Source organism: Cebidichthys violaceus, unplaced genomic scaffold (genome assembly GCF_023349555.1).
Source record: "Cebidichthys violaceus isolate CVI_PGR_0920_01 unplaced genomic scaffold, fCebVio1.0.p SCAF_80, whole genome shotgun sequence".
NCBI lineage: Eukaryota > Metazoa > Chordata > Actinopteri > Perciformes > Stichaeidae > Cebidichthys > Cebidichthys violaceus.
Window position 1 is genome coordinate 245,245 of NW_027176965.1, and position 23,600 is coordinate 268,844.

The 23,600-nt window shown below is 44.6% G+C and overlaps 4 protein-coding genes across 5 annotated transcripts; all 4 read right to left on the bottom strand.

Moving 5' to 3' along the window:
• Nucleotides 1–218: 218 nt before the first annotated feature.
• Nucleotides 219–3,179, bottom strand: zgc:101559 (Ras-related protein Rab-33B-like). Of its 2 annotated transcripts, none has more exons than XM_068702103.1 (2): nt 2,901–3,179; nt 219–1,498 (listed from the first exon to the last, which is right to left on the bottom strand). In XM_068702103.1, exons 1-2 carry the CDS (start codon nt 3,156–3,158, stop codon nt 1,058–1,060), a joined length of 699 nt encoding a protein of 232 aa, XP_068558204.1. In that variant the 5' UTR covers nt 3,159–3,179; the 3' UTR covers nt 219–1,057. The 2 variants fall into 2 exon arrangements, with proteins under 2 accessions (XP_068558204.1, XP_068558203.1); XM_068702102.1 differs by having other exon boundaries at nt 219–1,504.
• Nucleotides 3,180–3,876: 697 nt separating this feature from the next.
• kbtbd7 (kelch repeat and BTB (POZ) domain containing 7) lies at nt 3,877–8,060 on the bottom strand. Its single transcript, XM_068702101.1, has one exon. It carries the CDS (start codon nt 7,697–7,699, stop codon nt 5,828–5,830), a length of 1,872 nt encoding a protein of 623 aa, XP_068558202.1. The 5' UTR covers nt 7,700–8,060; the 3' UTR covers nt 3,877–5,827.
• Nucleotides 8,061–8,765: 705 nt separating this feature from the next.
• On the bottom strand, nt 8,766–9,949 carry wu:fc50b12 (uncharacterized protein LOC103911624 homolog). Its single transcript, XM_068702085.1, has 3 exons — nt 9,929–9,949; nt 9,644–9,807; nt 8,766–9,000 (listed from the first exon to the last, which is right to left on the bottom strand). The coding sequence occupies exons 1-3, from the start codon at nt 9,947–9,949 to the stop codon at nt 8,766–8,768; spliced, it is 420 nt and encodes a 139-aa protein (XP_068558186.1).
• An 828-nt stretch (nt 9,950–10,777) lies between these two features.
• Nucleotides 10,778–22,510, bottom strand: slain1a (SLAIN motif family, member 1a). Its single transcript, XM_068702113.1, has 9 exons — nt 21,898–22,510; nt 19,953–20,089; nt 17,079–17,195; nt 15,736–15,831; nt 15,467–15,616; nt 13,893–14,231; nt 13,115–13,303; nt 12,602–12,935; nt 10,778–11,558 (listed from the first exon to the last, which is right to left on the bottom strand). Exons 1-9 carry the CDS (start codon nt 22,356–22,358, stop codon nt 11,483–11,485), a joined length of 1,899 nt encoding a protein of 632 aa, XP_068558214.1. The 5' UTR covers nt 22,359–22,510; the 3' UTR covers nt 10,778–11,482.
• Between the last annotated feature and the right edge of the window lie 1,090 nt (nt 22,511–23,600).

The following is a 23,600-nucleotide window of genomic DNA, read 5'->3' on the forward strand; positions in this document are numbered from 1 at the left end:
TCTTGTTTTTTATGAACACCTCAAGGATTTTTGCGTCCATGTTGGCTGACTTTTTACTGTTTTTCAGGCTTTATAACAAACTAATAAACTAAAATGAAATACAGTAATTTATTGTATCCTTGGTTATGTGTATTTATGAGTACGTTATGAGCCTGAGACGACAGATGCATCATCACACTAAACAACACCGACACACCAGAAGCCTCAAACATTTTAAATCATCCTGATGAAACCACTTTTATTGATTTGCAGCGTAACATTGTCACAGATCTCCGTAATTTTAGAAAGTGTTTGCATTATTGTACACATGCAAAAAAAAAACATGTATCCGTTGGTTGTGATTTTATCTCGTACCATCAACACCTTGCATACGGCAGAACAATTTCCAAAGACAGCCGAGCACGTGTTCACTCATGCTTTTCAAGTGAACAACGTGGATTTAGCATTTCGTCCCAAAAGACAGCTACATTTTGTCATTGGGGAACTCTAACAGGAGAACTGTGTGGGTGGATGATCTGACACAAAGCTGGTTATGTTCATATTTATATATGAGAAACACATTCAGCAACAGCACCAAAACTCATGCGGCATTTATTCCTTAAAAATAACTGAAATATCACTTTAAAACATAACTTAAAAATGACTGCACGGTTTTCTTCACAGTTTCAATTCACCTTGGTGGTCCGTTTCTTTACAATGAAATCTGTTTGGTCTCTTAATTCACTGTCTGCGTTGAAAACTGTGGATAAGCTGTAGTGCTACTGGACAGCTGATTGCATATGATTTGTCTACTTATTAAAGTGCACTCTGTTCTTTGACTCAAAGTGATTTTATGTGCAGTCACAAATATTTGGCATACCCCCCATTTCCATTCATGCTTTTCAATGAAATGTTAAATTATTTGTGTGCAAACGTATAATATCCGGGCAGGGATATCATGATCATAAGAGGCCTTTCTGTGTTCAGTCCCAGGCTTTCCTGCAGCACCGTTATGGATCCAGGAGGCTGTGATGACCCGCACGCTCTGGAGTAACATCCACACAGGATGCAGGCGACCTCAGCACTGACAAGTCGCCGCTTCCTGCTCTCTCTGGTCCCACAGCCGCCCGCCGCCGCTCTCACTCGGCTGCTTCAGTCGCAGCGGTTTGTGGCTCTTCAGTCTGTAAGCCAGAGTCAGAAAGATGGCGTCCACGTGCTCCTTCTCGGCGGGTTCCTTGGCCGAGGTCTCGAACAGCGGGAAGTTGTAGCTGTCGGCGAGGCACTGCGCCGCCGTGGTGGGGACCTCCCGGCGGTCCCTCAGGTCGCACTTGTTGCCCACCATGATGCGCGGCACCAGGGGCCCCACGCAGTGCCGGCTGCACTCCTCGATCCACTCTGGGACGCTCTCGAAGGAGGACAGGCTGGTCACGTCGTACACAAAGATGACGGCGTGGACGCTGCGGTAGTAGTGCTCCACCATGCTCTTCCTGAAACGCTCCTGACCCGCCGTGTCCCAGATCTGCAGCTGGCAGTGGAAAAACATATTAATATGACTGAAAAAATAATGCCTAAAGAATTATGCCGGAAAAGAATAAAGCAAAACATGTGTTAGTCCATCTCACAATGCATTGGGGCACACTACTGTTGGTCACATATGGAAAGGGAAAGTCATTTCCTAAGCATTGTAGTTTTTTAACAAATGGTGCCTTTTGTTGGGAGTGGGACTATTTTCTGCAACATATTCAAAATGTGGTACGTTATTGAGTATGATGTAAGTGGGATTGACTCAAAATAAACTGTGTAGTAGTGAAGGAAACCCAGGTCACCTATAGTGCAACAATGTGGGCTCAATGGTGTGTTTCTATTAGTTTTTGAACAACAATAAAAGGCCAATAACACAGCTATAACACAGCTATAACACAGCTATAGCACCGGCTGTACACAGACTACAGCTGTGAGTGCCTTTTTCACAGAAGTTAAGGTAGCAGAAGCACAGGTGTATATAATTAAATGAATGATGGCTGGAAATTCCCTTGATATCATGTTCTGCCCCTGCTTATCCTTTTTTTTTTGGTAAATACTGTGGTAACATGAGGGAACAATGTGTCTGACTAGCAGATTAAAGTGTTGTAAAAAGTCCACAGAGATACTGAGAAACAGTGATTATGTATCTTATTGGGATATGTATTTTACAGTGATTATGTATCTTATTAGGATATGTATTTTACTGTGATTATGTATCTTATTAGGATATGTATTTTACTGTGATTGTGTATCTTATTGGAAGATGTATTTTACAGTGATTATGTATCTTATTAGGATATGTATTTTACAGTAATTATGTATCTTATTGGAAGATGTATTTTACAGTGATTATGTATCTTATTGGGATATGTATTTTACAGTGATTATGTATCTTATTGGGATATGTATTTTACAGTGATTATGTATCTTATTGGGATATGTATTTTACAGTGATTATGTATCTTATTAGGATATGTATTTTACAGTGATTATGTATCTTATTAGGAGATGTATTTTACAGTGATTATGTATCTTATTAGGAGATGTATTTTACAGTGATTATGTATCTTATTGGGAGATGTATTTTACTGTGATTATGTATCTTATTGGGAGATGTATTTTACTGTGATTATATATCTTATTGAGAGATGTATTTTACAGTGATTATGTATCTTATTGGGAGATGTAACGGTTGTTAGGCCTTTTGTTTTGTGGAGCTGCCCCCCCATGCACAGCCTGTAAATACCTGGAAATAGAACGGACCTCAGGTCAGACTGCGTCCACTTCTGAACCGTGGCTAAGGCAGCTGGCCGCTTTAACGTCGCAGGTGTGTGTGTTTTTACTTGTTTACATCCATTAAATGCATGCATGGGAGACCGTCTGTTGTTCCCACCTACCTTGATACTCTCGCCGTCGAGCTCCAGCGTCCTCTCTCGGAAATCGACACCGATCGTCGCCTCCGGGTTTTTCAGGAAAGTGCCCCCGCAGAACCTGTACGTCAAACACGTCTTCCCCACGTTCGAGTCCCCGATGACTATTATCTTGAAGATCCGAGCTGGCGCGGTGTCATGATCGCGGCGGGAGGGGAGCTCCGAGGAGTCACTTTGACCGAAAACGGTGTCAAATTCGTCCCCAGGTTTGTGTTCTATTGCCATCGCTCATCTTCTCGCGGTCTGGACGTGAGCGGCACGGAAAGCTCGCGAGAGAAAACGTCACTTTACAACTTGAGCCACATTTCTACTTTATTGAGAGAAATAAAGAAATCAAACAAATCTACAGGTTTAATTGAAAATTAACATTGCAAATTAATTGCCTTCCTATTCTCACGTTTTAAAAAAGATTATATTCGTTCTAAATTCTATTTTGATATGTAATAATGTATCTTTCATTTAATTAATCAATGTTACTTATTTCGTTTGTTGTGGATTAATAAATGAAGTTTTACTTTATTGTCTGTCCATTTAAATAACATACATCAAATACAGTATGAACACAAATGTATATAACAAACAGAAACACATGTATGTGCCACTACATGTCAGTTAGTAAACTGTCAGATTCAGTTTATGAATAAATAATAGTCTGTAATACACATCAAATGAGGCTTTTGTTTTTCCCGCTTTATTCCATGCTGTGAAATATTCAGAAAACAAAGAACTTTGTTCAAACCCTCTAATCAGATCTAGATGTGAAACAGATGCTCTCATCTTCATCCATCCCACTGTAGCCTTCAGTTTCAACATGCAGTGGCAGTATGAACACTGTAATACTACAATACTTCTGATGATGTAAAATGTATTGTGTGTTTTTATGCGTCATAAACTAACTTGTTAAATAAAGTTTTGGAGAAGAAAGAAAAGACACAAAATCTGCTCTGCGTTGTGTTCGTCGTGTTTATTTGACACAAAACAGTTTTATAATCCAGACCATGTGTGTCACCATCGACAATCACCCCTTCACACACACACACACACACACACACACACACACACACACACACACACACACACACACACACACACACACACAGAACTTAAAAATGTAACACTTCAATTATCCAGCATATAAAAGGGAAAACAATGAGCTGCACTCATTCACCAGTTTATTAGGAACTCAGCCTCACACAGCAGCCCTGTAATGAGTCCATCCTCTGAAGGTTAGCGTTGTAGTGACCCTGTTAAACAGGTGATGACTCAACTTATGTAGTTTACACCGAGAGGCGATTCTAATATTGTGTCTGCTATCTTCTATCAATGAGAGCAGACACATTAGAAAGCGGTCTGATGAACTGGTAACTGAGTGTGTGTGTGGGGGAGGACGATGCCTTTGAAGCAGCTCCTCTACATGCAGACAAAATGTCCTGAAATTCAAAACGGACCATGAAGACCAAACAACACTCAAAAAACACTTTGTGGAACATTTGGATTCCTGATAGAAAAATAAACGTCAAGTTAAACATCATCGACATGAAAACACATACGTAAGATCCATAAAATAGTTTGAAACAAATGTAATAAAATGTATAATGTGTGTTCACTCAAACCACCTAATTCCTACTACATTAAAAAAAAGTAAATAAATCATGGCATACGGGCTTATGCTGAAGCCTAAACCTGAGTGAGCGTACGATACATTGGCTTCAGTAGTTTCCACAACACCGGCTGTGTGTGTGTGTGTGTGTGTGTGTGTGTGTGTGTGTGAGACGTCTGGCTGTGCATCGACAACATAAACTAATTAAAGAGGACAGGAAGTCTTTAAAGCCCTGTAAATGACCCGCTGTGTTAGAAGTCATAAACGTGAGGCACTTGAGCTGCCGGATGTCCCAAAAAAAGTCACAGTCACGATTCTGCACCAATCATAATTTATTCACGCTAAATAAAATCTATATTTCAGTCACAAACGTGCGTCTTTATAGAACACATAACGTCAATGTGCTAGTGATGGCCGGTGCTGCTCAGCCTGTGTAAACTCTTACCTACGACGTCTTTAGTGGCTCCGGAGGAGCATCGTCAAGTATAAAGCGACTTGCATTATGGCAGTGGTTCCCAAACTCTATCCCCCTTCAGAAATATATTATACTGAACTATATTCACTCCAGATAGACGTCGTTGTATCTTAAATTAGATCCACAGAAGTTGCTTACAGCAGACATTTTGCAGAGCACAGGTGGAAGTAACAATTATCTATTTACCATCTTATTGCTAACACACCTGTGTTTGACGATGTTCAACCGTCTCTGCTTTGAAAAAGATATTCAACGTCAGTTTAATTATGAATACATTGCTCCTCTGGTCGTGTGCATCTACACTGCAAAGGCTCGTTTTTGGAAACCACTGCATGCTGGGAAATGTAGGATGACCTTAACGGCAAACTCTCAGAATAAAACCACCCTGTCTTCAGCGCCCCCCCGCCCCAATTTATGAACGTGTAATATGCTACATCTCTGGAGTAACCATCCACTCTGCTGCCCTTATCACTTTGCTACAATATGACTGTGGGCGGAGCTTATTCTGTCGTTTGTTTGTCTTGCGTTATTGCGTAAACAAGACTCCACCAGGCATCATGCTGTGCTTCATGCTGGCAGCACATGATGAATGAACAACTAAACCCTTGTCTCTTGGTATGTCTGAAAGCAACACTGCTCCGTCTCTTCTCTCCTTCAGTGGATGCTCTTTAGCCGGACAGGAGACGAGAAACCCGTCCATGCGAAGTCCAGATTCTGATGGATCAGTGCAGGCTGGCTTCTGTGACCTCTCCTGGCAGACGGAACCCTGTTCAATCCGAGAAATCATAAATAAAGTTAAACTGTTCTTTGACGCGGCGACTACCAGTTCTCGTCCGAGAAAGAGCTGGAGCTGCCGGAGTCGGAGTCGGCGTCCGTCAGCCCGTCGAAGTCCCAGTCGGCGCTGGAGCCGCTGTCGTCGTCCTCCTCCGTCGAGAAGCTGTGCGCGGAGCCCAGGCACGCCGGGTACACGCGCGTCGAAACGCACACGGGCCCCAGGGTGGACACGTACACCGCCATGATGTTCTTCCAGGCGTCCCGGGCGGGGTCGTACTCGTGGATGAGGACCCTGTTCTTGTTGTGCTGCAGCAGAGTCTGAGTGAGGAGGAGCAGCTTGCTGTTGTGCTGGATCACCTGGTAGTTCAGGGCGCGGCTGTCGATGGGTATGTCGCCCAGCCTCTTCCACTCCCCTCTGGCGGGGCTGTAGGCCTTCACCACCGGGATGTCGCACACGCACACGATCTGGTCCTGGTACACGCAGGCCTTGTGCAGCTTGTCCCTCCTCAGCGAGCCGCAGTGGCGCCAGCGGTTCCTCTTGGCGTCGTAGCAGAGCATCCTCCGTTTGTTCACCACGTACAGGTGGTCGTTCAGCGCCACCACCTGCATTTTGCCCAAAGAGTGAGGCAGAGGGGCCACGAAGGTCCACTGGTCCCTCTGGACGCTGTAGCACTCCACCTCCTTCAGTCTGGCGTCCGTCACGGGATTCCGTCCCCCCAGGAGGTACACGTGGCCGTTGAGGTAGCCCATCCCGGAGTGTATCCTCCCCAGCGGCCTCTCCGCCAGCTCCTGCCAGCTGTTGAGCACGGGGTTGTGCAGCCAGAAGTGCTTGGAGAGGTGGGAGGCCAGGTACAGGTTGTTATCGGGCGCGGCACAGGCGATCAGGGACTCCATGGTGGAGCGCTTGTAATCCTGACTGCTGAGGTCCTCTAAAGGAGGAGCCATGAAATACAGGTCCTCCGAGTAAGGGTCGCAGCACATGATGTTGTCGTTGGGTAGGCCGAAGAAGAGGATCATCTCTTTCGCGCTCACGCCCACCCTGTGTTTCGGCGCGTCCAGAGCCGCGGGCGTCCCGCAGACGTCCTCGGCCGAGCCGTTGTAGAAAGACGCGAGGTATTTCTCAATCAGAGGCCTGGCCATGAGGCCCTCCAGGTAACACTTGTCCCTCTCCGTGAACAAGTTCCAGCGCACGCACTTCAGCGCCAGCAGCGCGTCCTCCCGTCTCAGCGGCGCGTTCGCCTCTATCCACTGCAGCGCGGCAGAGCACACCTTCCTCTCGCAGTCCACGTCCAAGGTGTCCAGGGACAACATCTCCTTCAGCTGCGTCAGATCCAGCTCGCAGAGCTCCCCTCCGCTGCACACCTGGCCAAAGTTCCTAGCGATGAAGGCTTGCGCGTTCTCCTTCAGTCCAGGGTTGTCGTACGTGTCGGCGAATTTGAGGATCCCCACGCAGTTGGAGAGGTCCAGCCTCCTCGTCATGAAGCCGGAGCAGGCTTTCCTGATGTACTCCAGCTGGAGCATGTTGGCCGCCGCGTACAGCCGCTGGACGTTGCCCTCCGTGATGGTCACCCTGCCCGTGTAACAGTAGTCGATGATGACGGACATGGACTCGGAGTCCACGCCGCGGATGACCACCCGCTCCTGCACGCTCTCGTTTAACCCCCCGGTGAACATGCTCTTGAAGTAAGGGCTGGCGGCGGCGAGGACGTTGCGGCTGCACAGGAAAAGTTGGTCAATGTCACCTCCGGCCGACCCCCCGCTGAGCTCCTGCGACTCCTCATCCCACTCGACCCGGATAGTAACGTCCCCGAGCAGCCGGCAGTCGTACAGTGACTTCAGCTCGTCCATCAAACCCCGCGCGTGATTGACGTCCTCCAACACCTCGGGACCGCCGAAGCAACCCAGCGCCGAAGCCATTGCTGCAACTTCGGGCGAGCAATTTGCTATTTTACGTCGGCGAAAAGTGTCAAATAACCCGCTGCCATGCGGGGGACATACTCGACAGCGCGAAAGAGTCCGTGCGCTGACAACGACACATCCGTTTATACGAGAGAATCAAACGGGTGGTGAGAAAAATAACGCTACATTACCAGCTGAACGGTCGCCCGTGTGTCTCAAAGAGCCGACAGTTCTCGGCCTCCAACCGGTCATAATGTCGCGTCTGAATCAGAGGTGAACCGCATTGTTATTCACCGAGAGGCGCCGTGACATTTGTCTTTGATTTTTCCTGTCAACGCTGATGTCTGTTGTGGGTGAAGGAGACGGTCAGGCTCTAGTGTCAAACGGTCTGGGGGTTGGTACCAGATGGAAGTCCAGAGTTGAAACTACATTTTCCGGGAGAAGTTGCCAAAATAAAAGCCCATTTCGTGTATGTGTTTCACAGGGTTTTCTTTGTTTCTATACATATCCAATTTAAAAAAAAAAATCATCGAATGATTATCATACTAGAAAGCAACGTTTGTCACGTTCCACTAATACATTTTGTATTTTTATCCCAATTATTTTTGTTTTAATATCTTATTTTGACAGTCATCCTACTCGGCTTCCGCTCTGACTGCGTGCTCGTCACACAACCTTGATAAGAAAGGCTTCGCCGCTCTGATTGGTTTGTCTAACTGGGTCAATAAATGTTTGGTTCATTAGGATTGATTCAAAATGATTGATGCAGGTCAGATGCATAATAATAATAATAATAACAATAACAATAATAACAATTATTATTAAAACTACTACTAATGACAAGTAGTTTGAGGAATTTAATATAAAAAATGCATTTTTTATAGAATAATAGGAATTAAAGATGGAAAATATATCAAAGCTTTAGTTTTCTTACAAGACAATACGTGGCATGACTATATATACACGGCCCATGCGCCTCATTAGTTTCTTCAGTGACATGCAGTACATTTATTTCAGATTACACTGTGCAGTATATCGCCCATTTGTAAAAACAGCCACAGCTGTGTGCACTTCCACCCCAGCTTCAAGTGAATCTGCGGTTGAGTTGGTTGATCCTGCGCAGCGCGTCTTGGTTGTGGATGGTCTTGTGGACTGTGATGAGGAAGGGGAAGGCCGAGGGCAACTCGACCCTCTTGCTCAGCTTCTGGTGGCCCCAGTGGAGGCAGCGCAGCCTCTCAGCCAGGTCCCGTCTGCCCGCCCGCTCCAGCCCGTCCTGCAGCAGCTTGGTCTTATTGGGCTTGTCCCATGACCTCTCGTACCTGTGGAGAAAGGTGGACGCCTGAGCGGAGCTGCAACGATCAGACGATTAATCGTTCATGCAAAAATTACACAAAACGCTGTTTCCAGCCTCTCAAATATGAAGATTGTCTGCTTTTATATCTTATTAAAATGAATATCTTTGGGGTTCGGACAGACAAAACAAGACATTTTCAAGACATCCCCTTGGACTTTGAGAAACTGGGATGGACATTTTTCAGTATTTTCTGCCTTTTTCTTGACCAAACGATTAATCGAGCAAATAATTGTCAGATTAATGAAAATAATCCTTAGTCGCAGCCCTGAGAAACATTTGAGCCCAAGGAAGGGTCCAGAATACAGTCAATGATAGATATAATGCTAATATCTTATAACTAATAAAATATGACATGAGAAGTTCTGATCACGTATATGATGAGGTAATATTTGAAACACACATTGCACAGAATACCCTCCTAGTTATAATATCAATTATCTCAGGAAACACCTCTGTACGTTGAAGTTAGCATAATGACACTTAAAGACACTGTAAAGTGACTAAATCTTACCACAACATCAAGTTACACACACACACACACACACACACACACACACACACACACACACACACACACACACACACAGACACACACGCACACACCGTACCAGCTCTCCAACATGGTCCTAGCCTGGACGCTCCTCTCAGAAGATTTGGTGCGGAACTGCCCGACCTCGGTTCTGTTGAAGCCAAGCTCATACGCCAGAAGTGTCCACTCAAAACCAAGCTGCCTGGACATCTCCTGCAGTGTCTTCAGGTTGATGACGGCATCCTAAAAGAGCCAAAACAAAATGACATAATGCAAAATCCCCTGAAGATAATGGGTTTTAAAAAAAGGTGTCAATAATAATCTGATTTAAGGAACATGGAAGTGAAAAACAGATTACACGTACCTCTTGGGCTTTGTTGGGCATTATTTCAAATTCCAGAAGGTCAGCAGAGCAAGTCACACTCTGAATAACTGTCCTCATAAACCAAATATAAAAAAAGAATAAGTCTGCACAAATATTAGTGGTTGCTCTATAATAAATAATACATTTACCGTCCCGAATTCCAAATAGCAGACACTCACCCTACAGTATGCCAAACATGAGCGTGGTTTGAGTGTTACTGGGGAGATTCATCATCAACACGCTACACTCTGTTAAACATTAGTACCTTTACCTCCAGGGTCCCCTGTGGAGCCAACAATTGCCAGGTCAAAACAGTCAGACCAGCCTCTCCAAGTGAACCTGTGTTTCTGAGTGAAACGTTCACCGTTATATTCTTCAGAACTCAGTAAAGCTCATCAGTACCTGGACTAGTTTGCTCAAGGTGTTTCCACTGCCTTCATTTTTGTACAACCTTGGACAATCATCTGATGGTCTTTCGCTAAACTGTGTGTGTGTGTGTGTGTGTGTGTGTGTGTGTGTGTGTGTGGCTGAACGGTTAAGAATTTGCCTTTGGATTTATGTATTCTTAATTGAGCATCTTGCCCCGTTAAGTCAGGCCGTTTAGAGAAACTGGTGACAAATGTTCTGATTTCAGTCAAAAATGATAAGGCGATGATTTTTTAAACCATTGTTTTTAACATAAATGAAGCACAAAAAACGCTCACACGCTTATAAATTATATTGCTCACAAATAATATGACAGTATGTCATCCTGTCTCTGTGTACAGTGGAGTAACAATGCCATCTACAGTTGGTAAGGAAGACAGACTTGAAACATTTTTTTTGAAAGACTTTTATTCACTTTAAAAATTCACCTCCTCTTTAAAGTCATCCATGAAAAGCATCGGGGCTCTTTGTGCAATATCATTGCAGCGATTATGTTTATCGAAGAGCATTGAAAATCTCAGCTCTTATGTAAACAATAAGGAAAATAATAATACGGGTAACGTGTGCACACTTACTTTAACCAAGGTCATACTTCACTTAGGAAACACTATCATGTGTTAATCAGAGCTCTGATCAAAAGTGCTGCGAGGTCCAGCCAATAAATATAATATGAAATACACTACTTTTCAACAGGCACAGGATGTAACAAAACCCCAGGTTCAACTTCATATCCGCCACCACGGTCTGACAAAAATCAATAGTTGCTAAATTAGTCGTATGAAATCATTAAAAGCATGTACAAAAGCGTGGGCTGTCTTTTCCCTAAGCTTCACTGTAACGATCCACAAATAAAAACACTTATCAAAGAAGATCCAGTTCACACGGAACAACAGATCATCAGAATATTGCCAGGTTGTTCCGTCGTGTGTCAGTCTGTGTTTCAGCAGGTAGTAAATGTGACGGTCCAGCCTGCTGGACCCGTACCGTCCTCAGTCCTTCAAGTGAAGACAAACGCCAGCGGTCACTCTCTCTCTCGGGTCGCAGCCCAAGACCGGGCCCTGCTGACGGCAACATTTGAAATCAGTGCGCCGCCCTGGGACCCCTCCTCAGCTTCCGCCTGAGTCGGGTTCAGTAGCAGCCGTCTTTCCAGCTGCCGTCCCTCAGGGCCGTCAGGGCAGCCAGGCTCTTTGGAGGAGTCAGCAAACTGCAGACGGAGAGAAACGAGGCCATTAAAAAAAGAGTGATGAGAGGACGCATCGTCACCCTCAAGCGTCACAACAAACAGAGTGTTAAAGTCCGACCTTTAACTACAGCACCTCCCTCACGACAATCAGGATAACATCGAAACACCTGCGCTGTGTCCCAACTCCATACATATTTATCATTTGGTCTATAAAACATAAGTAAACAATATAAAAAGCCCATCTCAATACCCTACACCACAAGACGAGATCGTTAGATATCTTGTTTTGGTCTTCCAATAGCTCAAAACCACCACAATATTACTATAATAACATTTACTATAATGTAAGACCATCAGCAATTCATTGATTGATGGACCAAATATACAGAATGTACTACATATGATATATATGATCTTTATAGTGCACTGTTTCTGCAGTTAGTATGCAAGAAATGAACATTCAACATTGAACACATACAACCCTTTTCATGCTGACAGCAAATAATACAATATGCAATGTCGGACGTCAATCAAACTGCAACTTTATGTGACTTAAACGGTTATCTTTTCAGCTGTGAGGAGCTTCCACGCAGCAACCTCCGGCTCTGAACAGTGAAGCCAATGTGGAAGTGCCTTAAAACTTCAACTCACTTCAATTTATTACCTCAGTAAACATTGTAGACACGAGTTTATGCTCTCGGTCGCTAGTATCAATACAGCATGACGTTTATTCAGTGTCAAATTTAGAGTCAAATAGAACATAAACGAGGGCGTGCTTTAGGGCGGGGCTACCTTGTGATTGACGTTTCAAACACCCACAATGGGTGACTTCACGAGGACTACGGGAATGGTAATGGACTTGTACTTGTACAGCGCTTTTCTAGTCTTTTGACCACTCAAAGTGTTTTAACACTACATGTCATTCACCCATTCATACACTGATGGAAGGGCTACCATGCAAAGTGCCTTGTTTTGTAGTAGGCACCATGGGTTTTGGGATGCAGCTTTGAACCCAGTTTGAAAACGCATTATGTTTTTACCGTACGGATTGAGATATGTCAAACCTGCGTGTGGGCTGGCTGATCTTGCTTCCACGTGGAACTCCACTCGTCCCCACAAAGGAGGCCGGGCGAGGCAGGGAGCTGCGGGTGACGGCCGGCTGGTTGCCGCCGACTTTCAGGGGCTGCGGCACCAAACTGCTGCTCGGTTTGAGGGGCTGAGGCGGTCCCGCGCTGCCGGGTATGGAGTGTAGACTGATGGAGGTGGACAGGGAGGTGGAGGTGGGGCCCTGCTGCACCGTGGGGCTCACGTAGGCCGTGGCTTTTAGCGGGTGTCGGGGAGTGGTGGGGAAGTTGCCCACGCTCTGGACCCGCTGGGTGAGCTGGCCTGGGGAGGGAACTGAAGCACAGCAGGAGAGCAAGTTAGACGGCAGCAAGTCGAGCATCGGCGACGGGATGGCAGTTACTGCATTTGAAACTTTGCGACTGCCTTCAGAAAAACATACGCTCATGAATAGAAATGAGCCGTGCGCAGTTCATTTCTATTCATGTGTTTGAAGGAAAAAAAAAAAATCTTACTGGAGGACTGGAGTCGTGCAAGCCCACTGGAGGAGTCAAAGCTCTGGCTGCTCCGCAGGGAGGATGTCGTTGGCATGGAGGAGGGGCCGTGGGAGGGTGGGTTGACAGGGGAAGCCAGGCATGGAATGCTGGGAACACTGGGCATGCTGGGAGCTCGGAGCAGGTTGGGCATGCTTCTCCGTAGCTTGTCTATTCAACCAGATGAGACATTGTAGGTGTCGGCCGAAGCGTGGGAACTTTTGACTTAATACTCAACATTAAAGGAATAGTTATAATAAATGATCCTGCACATAACCTCCTGTAGAAGCCCAACTTGTCATTTTTACAATTTGCTTTTGTACAAATGAAACAAAACAAAATAGATTTAATCTAATGTTAATAAGTGAGATTTGGAGGTGCTGATTGCCTGGATTTCATAAGCTTTGGACAGAACCAGGCTAGCTGTTTCCCCTCTGTTTTCAGTCAATATGCTAAGCTAAGCTAACCTGCTGCTGGCTGTAGCCTCATATTTACTGTACAGACATGAGTGGTATACATTTTTTCATCTAATACTCTGTAACAAAGAAAACAAAATATTATTCCTTCTGATGCAACTAAACCTCAAAAATGCATGCATGCTCCTCAATATGACATCTGTCATGTAATTGATAGGACAGAGTACAGACTACACCGACACACTGACCCTAACTGAGGATGCGGCTAATTCTGTATTTGGGACATTTGAAAAAAAATCAAGTTCGGCTTCACAAAGTGGCCGTGGTTTTGGTGAAACACTCACCTGTGCTATTCCTGTATGCCGAGTGTGTCTCCGTGGTCAGACCGAGGGGTCCAGAGTACTGCGAGAGTCCGCTGAGTGAGAACTGAGGTGCGATTGAGCTGCGTCTGCAGTCTCTGATACTGGAGAAGGTGTGAGAGTGGGGCAGGCCGCCCCGCTGCATAGAGCCGAACATTCGAGGCTGGGGAGGCGGGAGCTGGTCGTAACCCTCGTCCTCGTCCTCGTCCTCGTCCTCCTCCTCCAGGTCCATCTCGCTGCGCCGGAGGGAGTGCAAGGAGAAGCTGGATCTGCGCCGGCCGGCTGTGGCGGTGTGCGAGGTAGAGGCGTAGTCCTGTCGGAGGCCTGCAGGGTGACAGATCGATGCTTTTATCCGTGGAAAACCTGAACCTGAACCTCATTCAGAATATGATGCATTTCATTCTGCAAGGCGCCGGTAGACCAGACTGCTACGTTTACTCTGAAATCTCCTGCATAATTTAACAACACACAGATATTACTGTCAACTCAAGTTAAACTGATCCAAGGTCAAACATGTATCTGAGCCAAACATCAGTAATGCAACACAGTGATCAATTCACTCCCTTCAGCAGTGTTAAAGGGACAGTTCACCCCAAAATCCATGTTTTTCATCGTACCTGTGGTGCTATTTATCATTGTAGATGGTTTGGATGTAAGTTGACTAGTTTTGGAGCTATCCCCCGCAGACATGTCTGCCGTCTCTTCAATATAATGGCGCTATATGGAAAAGCGTATTTCTTTGACGTTTTAAGCACCACAAGCTGCCACATAGTCCCATTATATCAGAGAGAAGGCTCCAGAGCTACGCAACTCACATCACAACAGTCTATACTCAGTGTCTGAAATAAGGAGGGTCTCGGGGAGTCTGAGACCTCTTGAGTGACACTTGAGAGACCCTGAAAGCTCTAAAATCACAAGACAATTATTTGTCACTCGCAATTATTTTTAAAAGCTTACTAATGGCCAGCAATTTTCATTATTCAAACTGCAAAACATATATTCACAGAAAGTGAGTGTGGGAGACGACTCACACCGTAAATGCCACAGTCAGCCAGAGACGCAGCGTGTTTTGCACGAAGCGAGCCCGTCTTTGTGTCAGTTAGTGGACCTAAATAGACCCCCTCTGGGCAAAATTGTATCCAGTGCCTTTTCTGTGAACCTGGATTAAAGCAGGACGTTATCGCCTCTCTTCTTGGACCCTATAGAACTATAGAAGACCATAGAACTATAGAAGACTATAGAACTATAGAGGATAAACTAGTATTTTTGATTTGGGGGTGAACTGTCCCTTTAAGATACAAAAACAAAAGACTATAGAAAATCAGTCATCAAGAAGCAACTGTAAATTTAATAAAAACAAGATGTGGACAAACGTATGTGAACACCTCTTGGAAAAGGACTCACATTCTGGAAGTACTAAACCACAATCACAAACACTGTTAGGAAGTAGTTTCCTATTAGGAATGCCAACTGCTCAGCTGTAAAGAAGGCCAAACTGTAGGTTGATTTTCACGAAGGGTGTATTTTTGATCCGCAAGACATTTCAACAGTCGACTCACTCTCCTCCTGAAGTCGTGCCATGACCTCCACGTCCGTCATGTCCTGCAGTTTGTAGCTCATAGAGATGGAGTCGTCCTCCAGCTCTGACACACCCACCTCACTGTCCACGGAAGACTGGGGGCTGATTGCCGCGTGTCGGCGGCCCACGTCTAAAAACACACAGGGGAGCCACATCAGGATGCTTCGCTTGATTGCATGCGAGACAACTGAGTGTTAAAACTGCAATGAATGGCAGAGCGGAGAAGACGTATGGTCAGCGAGGTCTTACTGTGGAGAGCCGAGTTGGATAGGAAGGTGGGCGCTCTGTCACTGAGGCTGGCCCTGAGAGGCTGGAGGAAAGACTGAGCGCATGATGGCAATGGAGCTAGGAAAACACACAAAAAAGAGGGAGAAGATTCAATCGTTAACATGCAAATCAGAGCTCAACTCACTCACATCTGTGTTCATGTGAAATATGGATGAACAGAGTTTTTTTTTTTCCTTCTTCTGGTGGAGTTTGAGCTTGCTTGTCTCCATCTGTCCGAGGGAATGACCAGATAATCTCCTCCCCGGGAATCTGATGTAATCTGATTGTAAACTGCAAGTAACAGGTTGTTTAAGAATCTGGGTTATGTTCACACAGAGAGCTCCAAAAGTATTTTGGAAGCTACACGCGCTTTTGGCTCTGTATTCTTATTACTTTGGATTAAAGGTGAGAGTTGGCAGTTATGTATGAAGTTCAACAGACAAAATGTAAGATAATAAACCCTCATTTGTACATCCAATGATTTGGTTGTTTGCTATTTTTTTTTAAGCGGTTATATTTTTAAAATGAGGACAGAAGAACAGCAGGCTTGAGTCCCCACACTGGCAGGATCACAGTGGGTGGGGAAAATGAAACGGCAGCACTGTTCAGAAGCAGATCAGCTTGTGGTTGTACTGGGCAGTTTCCAGGTGTAACTGTGTGACTGTGGAGAGGAGGTCAACGGCCACACTAGGGGCTGTGTCAGGCTGCACAGCGGTGCTTTGAGCTAAACGCTAACATGCTCATGTCTGACAAGTAACGTGTCTCACTATCACCATCTTAGTTTAGCATGCTAGCATGCTAACGTTTGCAAAATGTTGTGCCAATCCATCAAATAGCCGTCGAGACATTTAACTTAAAACCAATCGTGCACCTCTAATGGCAGCATTACGGTAAAAGTCAGGAGTTATTAAGATACACCATCTGGGGACCGTGAATTTTGGTCCAATCCAACTCATCGATTTTAAAAGATTTTAGTGAATAAGTGAAATTAGAAGTGAATAATTTGAAAAGATCACCTAATTCATCAGGGTTCATCCTCTTGGGCCCATGAATGCCTGTACAAAATCTCATTGTAATAAATGTAATAATTCTAGATTAGATATTTCTGTCTGGGCCAAAGAGGTGGACCAACGAACAGGCCGACAGTAACATCTGTAGAGCTGAGCTGCATGGCTACAAATAAGATGATAGGAAGCATAACCACCGTTTATTACTAAGCTGCTAACCTAAAGGACCCATCGGTTATAATGGAACATGGAACTGACAATCAGCTGATCAGAGCGTCAGCAGGAGTGACATGCCTGTGTAGTATCTGTGTGTGTTACCTGGGGCCTCGGTTGGTGCAGCAGGTTTCGGGTAAGGCAGCACGGGGCAGCTGAGGGCGGACAGTCCCTCTATGCAGCTGTACGGACGGACCGAGGAGAGTCCTCGCCACCGCTTAGCTGGACACAAGATTGTAGCGAGGGACACGTTAGACTGCTTTACCTCGTAACGCACACATACAAACCCCACAGACACACACACACACACACACACACACACACACAGAGGACATCGATTCCATTCGGAGACGCTCCAAAATGTTAATCTGCTTTTTACAGATCAGTATTGATGTTTTAAATGATCGGGTCAGGGCTCGGACAGACGAGGCTGATACGGTAAGACGAGGTTTAGCTTACCACTGCGGCTTATTGGGCTAAACTGCAGATCTTTTTTTTTTTTTTTTTTTTGGAGGGATCTTAGGATAAGCAGGGATTGTGCATGTAGCCTACATCGCATTCCCAAAATCAGAATTAGATTTGGGGGTGTGGAGGTTACATTTATACTTCTTCAGATGTTTCCTGCTTTATGAATCTCATGGTACACACTGTCATAACATATATACGATGTTAATGTTTATACGTTGTAACTTATGGCTTTAATAATGATTAAAACATAATCAATGAGGTTTAAAGACTAGTAATAAAGCACTCGTATGGAAAGCTTGACACCAATTGATTTGGGGTAAAATATTGTCCTTATGAATGGCTTAATAACTATCTATTAAGCCTTAATAAATGACAATTAGTTACAACTCCCAATGCCTCATTAAAAGTATCATTAAATATTCTTCTTTTACACGAATCAATGCTGGCCAGCAGTGAGAGCGTTTGGCTTTGAATGACATGACTGACATTAGATGATGTTTGTTCCATGTGTCAACACTGACACACACACACACACACACACACACACACACACACTGATTGGCAGTCAGAGAGGCACACACCGGACAGAGTGGTGCATTTTGGCATTCCCGACGCAATTAGGCTCAACTGCTAATGGACGAAACTAGCATTCACTGCAGGTTACACAAAACAACAGCTCCTGGAGCCCAGAGACAAGGACGTATTCATGACCCAGAGGAGGAGAGCCAACCTCCACTGAATGCAGCTTCTAGAGAAAGAAGAGGACCTTCAACCGCACACACACACACACACACACACACACACACACACTAATGAACATCCAAACAGACACTAACAAATCTGCACTATTGAATCTGGACACAAAGTGAGGGTGACTGATCTGAGGAAACTCCTTTCAATATTAAAAATCTAAGCACACACACACACACACACACACACACACACACAGACACACACACACACGAGCAAGTTCACACAGCATATATTCATGCATGCAACAGTAAAGAGTCTCTTGTGTTTGAGCTGCGAGTGCCGAGCAATTCAGCCTCAAAACCGTTAATGTAAGCAAGGTTTCTATGGCAACCATGAGTGTAGAAACAGAGAAGCCTCGAATCCCAAAAAACTGTGTCAAGCAGCAAATGTCATAGAAGGGATTTTGAAGTGTCCCGGTTATGTGTTATGTGTTATGTGCGTATGAACATCGCATCGCCGTATCCAGGTCTGCCGGGGCGCAGGTGCGTCCTCGGCTCGAGGTTTGTTGTTTTAGCCAGAAAAACAAGAAAACACGAGGATACAATGATGTAACAATGGTCCACATGATGAAATGGAAAAGCTGTAATGTAGTATCTGAACTCAGGCCCTCCGTAACTGAGGAGAAGCTTAATCCAGATACAGTCGAGGCGACTCAGTTTATCAGGAAATGACAGATTTGTGTGATGTGGATGAGCCAAAGACGGCAACACAGCGGACGCACCCTCGGCAGTTTCTACTATCTTACTTTCAGGATATTCCAAATATGAGCAACACCAGCTAGCAGCCATTAGCTTAGCTTAGCATAAATTCTCAAAACAGCGGAAAGCAGCTGTAGCGTGGCTCTGTCAGATGGTAACAAAATCCACGAACCAGCACCTCTACAGCCACGAAAAACCAAAGTGTAACCATGACAATGTGTGGCTTTAAGGGCAGTTATGTGAACTGTTCATTGGCTGGGGAGCAGTGGCTTCCTGGACTCTCCGCAGGTTGCCTGCCAGGCTAGTCTTTATGCTAAGCTAAGCTAACCAGCCGCTGGCTCCAGCTACATTTTGAACTACAGACACGAGAGTGCTCTCGAGCTTCTCATTTAACTCTCGGCAAGACAAGAGAATGAGCATATTTGTGAAAATGAATACATGAATATTTTTAAAAAAAACATGAATTTGAATTTAATATTATTATTTTTTCGTTTGAAATGTTTCAACATTCCTTTAAAAAGTCGAGGATGTAATATACATTATGTAAATCCACTTGTTGGTGGTGCAGGGTAATGTGATACAGCTTCATAATCCCATCTGCTCTGTTTTCTACTTAACACAGTGTAATGCCATCCAAGAGCACAGCACGAGTTCCTCCAAATGGAAGTGTTTTGTGTATATATATATATATATATATATATATATATATATATATATATATATATATCAGCAGAGTAGCAAATCCCTTAAAGCGATCTTAATTGTTCTCTGGCGATACTGAAATGTGTAAATGGGAGACCTTCCAGCTACCACAGAAAATAATAATCACTCTGTGGGAAGTCGGCAGAGGTACTTAAAAACCCATAAATTCAAAGAGAACGAGTTAAATGATTAGAAGCGATCGAGCGGTGTGCGGGGGAAACGCTCCCACGGCTCGGGAGCTGAAATCCTGTTGCACGTGGAGACGTTTCGTGGGTCAGAGCTTACGATCGCATGTCAGCAGCCGGAGGGACAGATGTCCAGATGTCCAGATGTGGCCGCTAATCTGAGTGATAAATACCTTGGTCCAGCCTGTGGCAGAGGGTCATCTTGGCCAGCTCCACCTCGGGCCCCGGGTGGTCCAGTACCTGCCTGCACCACTGGAGAGGGCTGAGGACACTCTCGCCCCACAGCTTGGCTTTGGGACTCACGTACAGCCTGCGGCGACACAGCACAACCCACAATTCAGTCCTGACACCTTTACAGCGAAGCTCATACTGTGACTGTCTGGAGAGAACGGAGGGTAAATAAACTAGAGGCTGCTTTATTGTGCAGCCCAGAGATCTGTAGGGACGCATTTTACTGTGGCAATATGTCTCAGACGAAGGCAAAGGCGTGACTTTGCAAAGGTAAAACCTGTGGCTGTGTAAAGGGAGCGATTTTCATAAAATCCAAATGTCAACACACCGTAAAAGATCAACATTTCCACAAAAAGCAATTGGCATTTTACTGGCAACAACACAAAGAAAGCAGCAGTGTATAATAAAAATTCAAATGGTGACAGCCTTGTTGGGTGCAGTGATTTATAGGATGTGAGTGTGTGACTAGTGAGACACAGGGTGATAGTATCTCTTCCCCCTGTGGGCTGTAGATGCTTGAAGCACAGAAACAATCAGCCAATGAACAGATTAGTCCATCGACACAGGATTAATCAGAAACTATTTGGATAACAGATTCATCATTTTAGTCTTTTTTTTTTTACCAAAAAATGCCAAATATTCTCTATAATTCCTTGTCACAAATGAAAGTGAGCTGATAATTGTGGGGTTTAGGTTCTAAAAATGAATTGAAGATGCAACCGTGGCATTATATAAGACATTTCTTTCACAATATCCTGTCATTGAACACAACAAAAAGTTACATACTTGTATCTTGGCCACACAAAAAACCAAAAGAAACGGAAACTGGATGCTATCAGCGACTAGACTATAAAACACATCGATAAACTAAATATGTAGCTGTGTATGACAGATTCATAAAAAATAGGGCTGGGCGATATTTCAACACGATGACGTATCGTCTTTCATATCGTGATGAAATCATACATCGAGATATCGTGATGCACAACGGAATATAACAAGCACACGCCAATTTAAATTACCAAGACAATCTGAATTAATGAGAATGAATCTGTATTTGTGTGCATGCATGTAAACGAGGTCAATGTATGTTGATATTTCCTCTATCATTTCACAACTGTTCTTTTCATTTTGCCCCAAAGTTCTTAATTAAATGAAGCAATATTTAGTGCTTTTCAGCTGTATGAATATATATATATATATATATATATATATATATATATATATATATATATATATATATATATATATACACTTTTCACTCGACAACTAGGCCACGCTGTCACACTGACCCGGGGTGAGTCAGTCACGCTAAACGGAGTGAGAGTACACGCTGGTGCTGCATTCAGCCGTGTGCTACATTTTTCCCCATCATCTCATCGGATACAATAAAGCCGGAGAGACGCTTCACTAGTCAGCAGTGTCAGTGTGTGTGTGTGTGTGTGTGTGTGTGTGTGTGTGTGTGTGTGTGTGTGCGCGCGAGCTGCCTCGGAGTCCGCGGATAGCAGCGCTTCAAAAGCGGCGCAGCCTCGGGCTGAACACCGCGCACAAAGCCGAGCTGTTTGATCACAAAGCTGCAGCGGGTCATTGTTTCTAATTTCATCCCGGTGCTTGTACACCTATGCTTCGCGCACAGTGCATTCTGGGATGCCCACTTGCTTGTGTCAAACCAGTTTTTGTTCTTTTTTACCTCCTGCAAAAAAAAAAACCAAAGTCCCTCTGTCTGCAAGCCTCTTCCTCCAGGAGAGGAATCAATAATGTAATCGATGAGAGGATACATACGATGTAAAAATAAACATGGCTAGTTGACAGTCTTGTGGCCTGCGAAGCATCTATGCTGGTCAGAGAACAACACTGCACATTCACATGTATGTTTGTGGTCGTTACCAGCTATCGGGCTCTCCGACGGGGAGCGCGGCGTCGAGGTCCAAAATATCAACCTCATCCATAACGGTAGCGGTGGCTCCGGTGGCGTCCTCCCCAGCGGCGGCCGCGGCGTCGGGAGACACCGAGCTCGCCTGAAAATACGCGAACGGCTCCTCCGTCGCTCCCCGGGCTCCGGGGACACACGGATGCGACTGTGTCGGGCTCGGAATGCCATATTTGCCGGGGACGTAGTCACTCGGACACGCTGTACCGCCGAGCAGACACGACAACGAGGTCTGGAGATGAGCAGGGCCGACGGAGCAATTGTTTACAGCGTTCGCTCTGGTCCGCAGTTGTTCGTTTTGCCTCTCCAATTTTCGGACCAATTCCTGCAGCTTCAGCACCTCCAGCTCCGCGTTGGTGATTTTGTTGTTGCCGTTGACGTCTGCCATCATCTGCGGGTTCAACACCTCTGCTTCCATTTGGTAAAGAGCACATTGAGAAGGGGGCAGAAGAAGAAGCACGGCCTGCCTGCAGAGGGTCCTATTCAATTCAGAGAGGGTGTCCAGATTCCCCCGTTTCAAAGCTACTACTACACTCACACACGCTCACACACACTCACACACACACACACACACACACTCATACACACACAACACAATGATGCTGCTGCTGCCGCTGCTGGGATGATTGCACAGCCTCCATCTCATTGGTCAGCAGCTTGGAGTTCAACTCCCATCACACCACCGCTGAGGAAGTGTATATTATGGACACACTAACACACACAGTATTAAAGTGTACCTTTTATTTCTTTTATTTTACTTGTACGTGTTATATGTATTGAAACATGTTTTCTTTTTTTTTAATTGTTTTAAATATTTTGAATTAATAGCAAGATTGATAGCCTATAAGTGAAAACATGAAAATGACACATAGCTAAATAATTTGTTAGACTGCCAGATATAATTTTGAGTAGCACATCCCACCAACATTACCCCCACCCCAGACACCAACAAGAAAATCTCTAGAACATTTAGTTTAAATGAATATCTAAATCAGGGGAATTCAATTAACATTCCAAAAGGTCCAAATTGAGAAAATCTCCTCGGGCAAAGGTCCGGAACATTACAATAACATATAACTTGCGCTAATTAGTGCCATATATATATATTCAAGAAGCCTAGTAGTAGTAACAACGTATCTGTGTAGTCAACAACTGTCAAGTCAAATAAAGAAAGTACACATCAATTATATTTTAACAATTTTTATTCTCAGTTTTGAAATTCAAGTGGATGGATTATAAATAATAAATAGAAATACATAAATAAATGTTCTTCTCATTTCAAGTAAAATTGGATTAAAGAATAACTGACATAACAGAAAGCTTTTGAAAAATGTCCATCTTAATAGCAGACCACCTCAAGGTGTCACTCAGAGAGAACCAGGACATTCTGATGTAGCCTTTCAAAATTAAAGCCCTTCAAAATCTTATTCATGAGCTAACTTCAAATCAAAATTCATGAGACAATTTGTCTAATTTCAGATGGGATTTTAGAAGAGATGGTGATTAGCTACAAAATCATTTCACCTCAGGTTGATAGCAGACTACCTCAAGGTGTCACTCAGAGAGAACCAGGACATTCTGATGTAGCATTTCAAAATTAAAGCCCTTCAAAATCACATGCATGAGACAATTTGTCTAATTTCAGATGGGATTTTAGAGG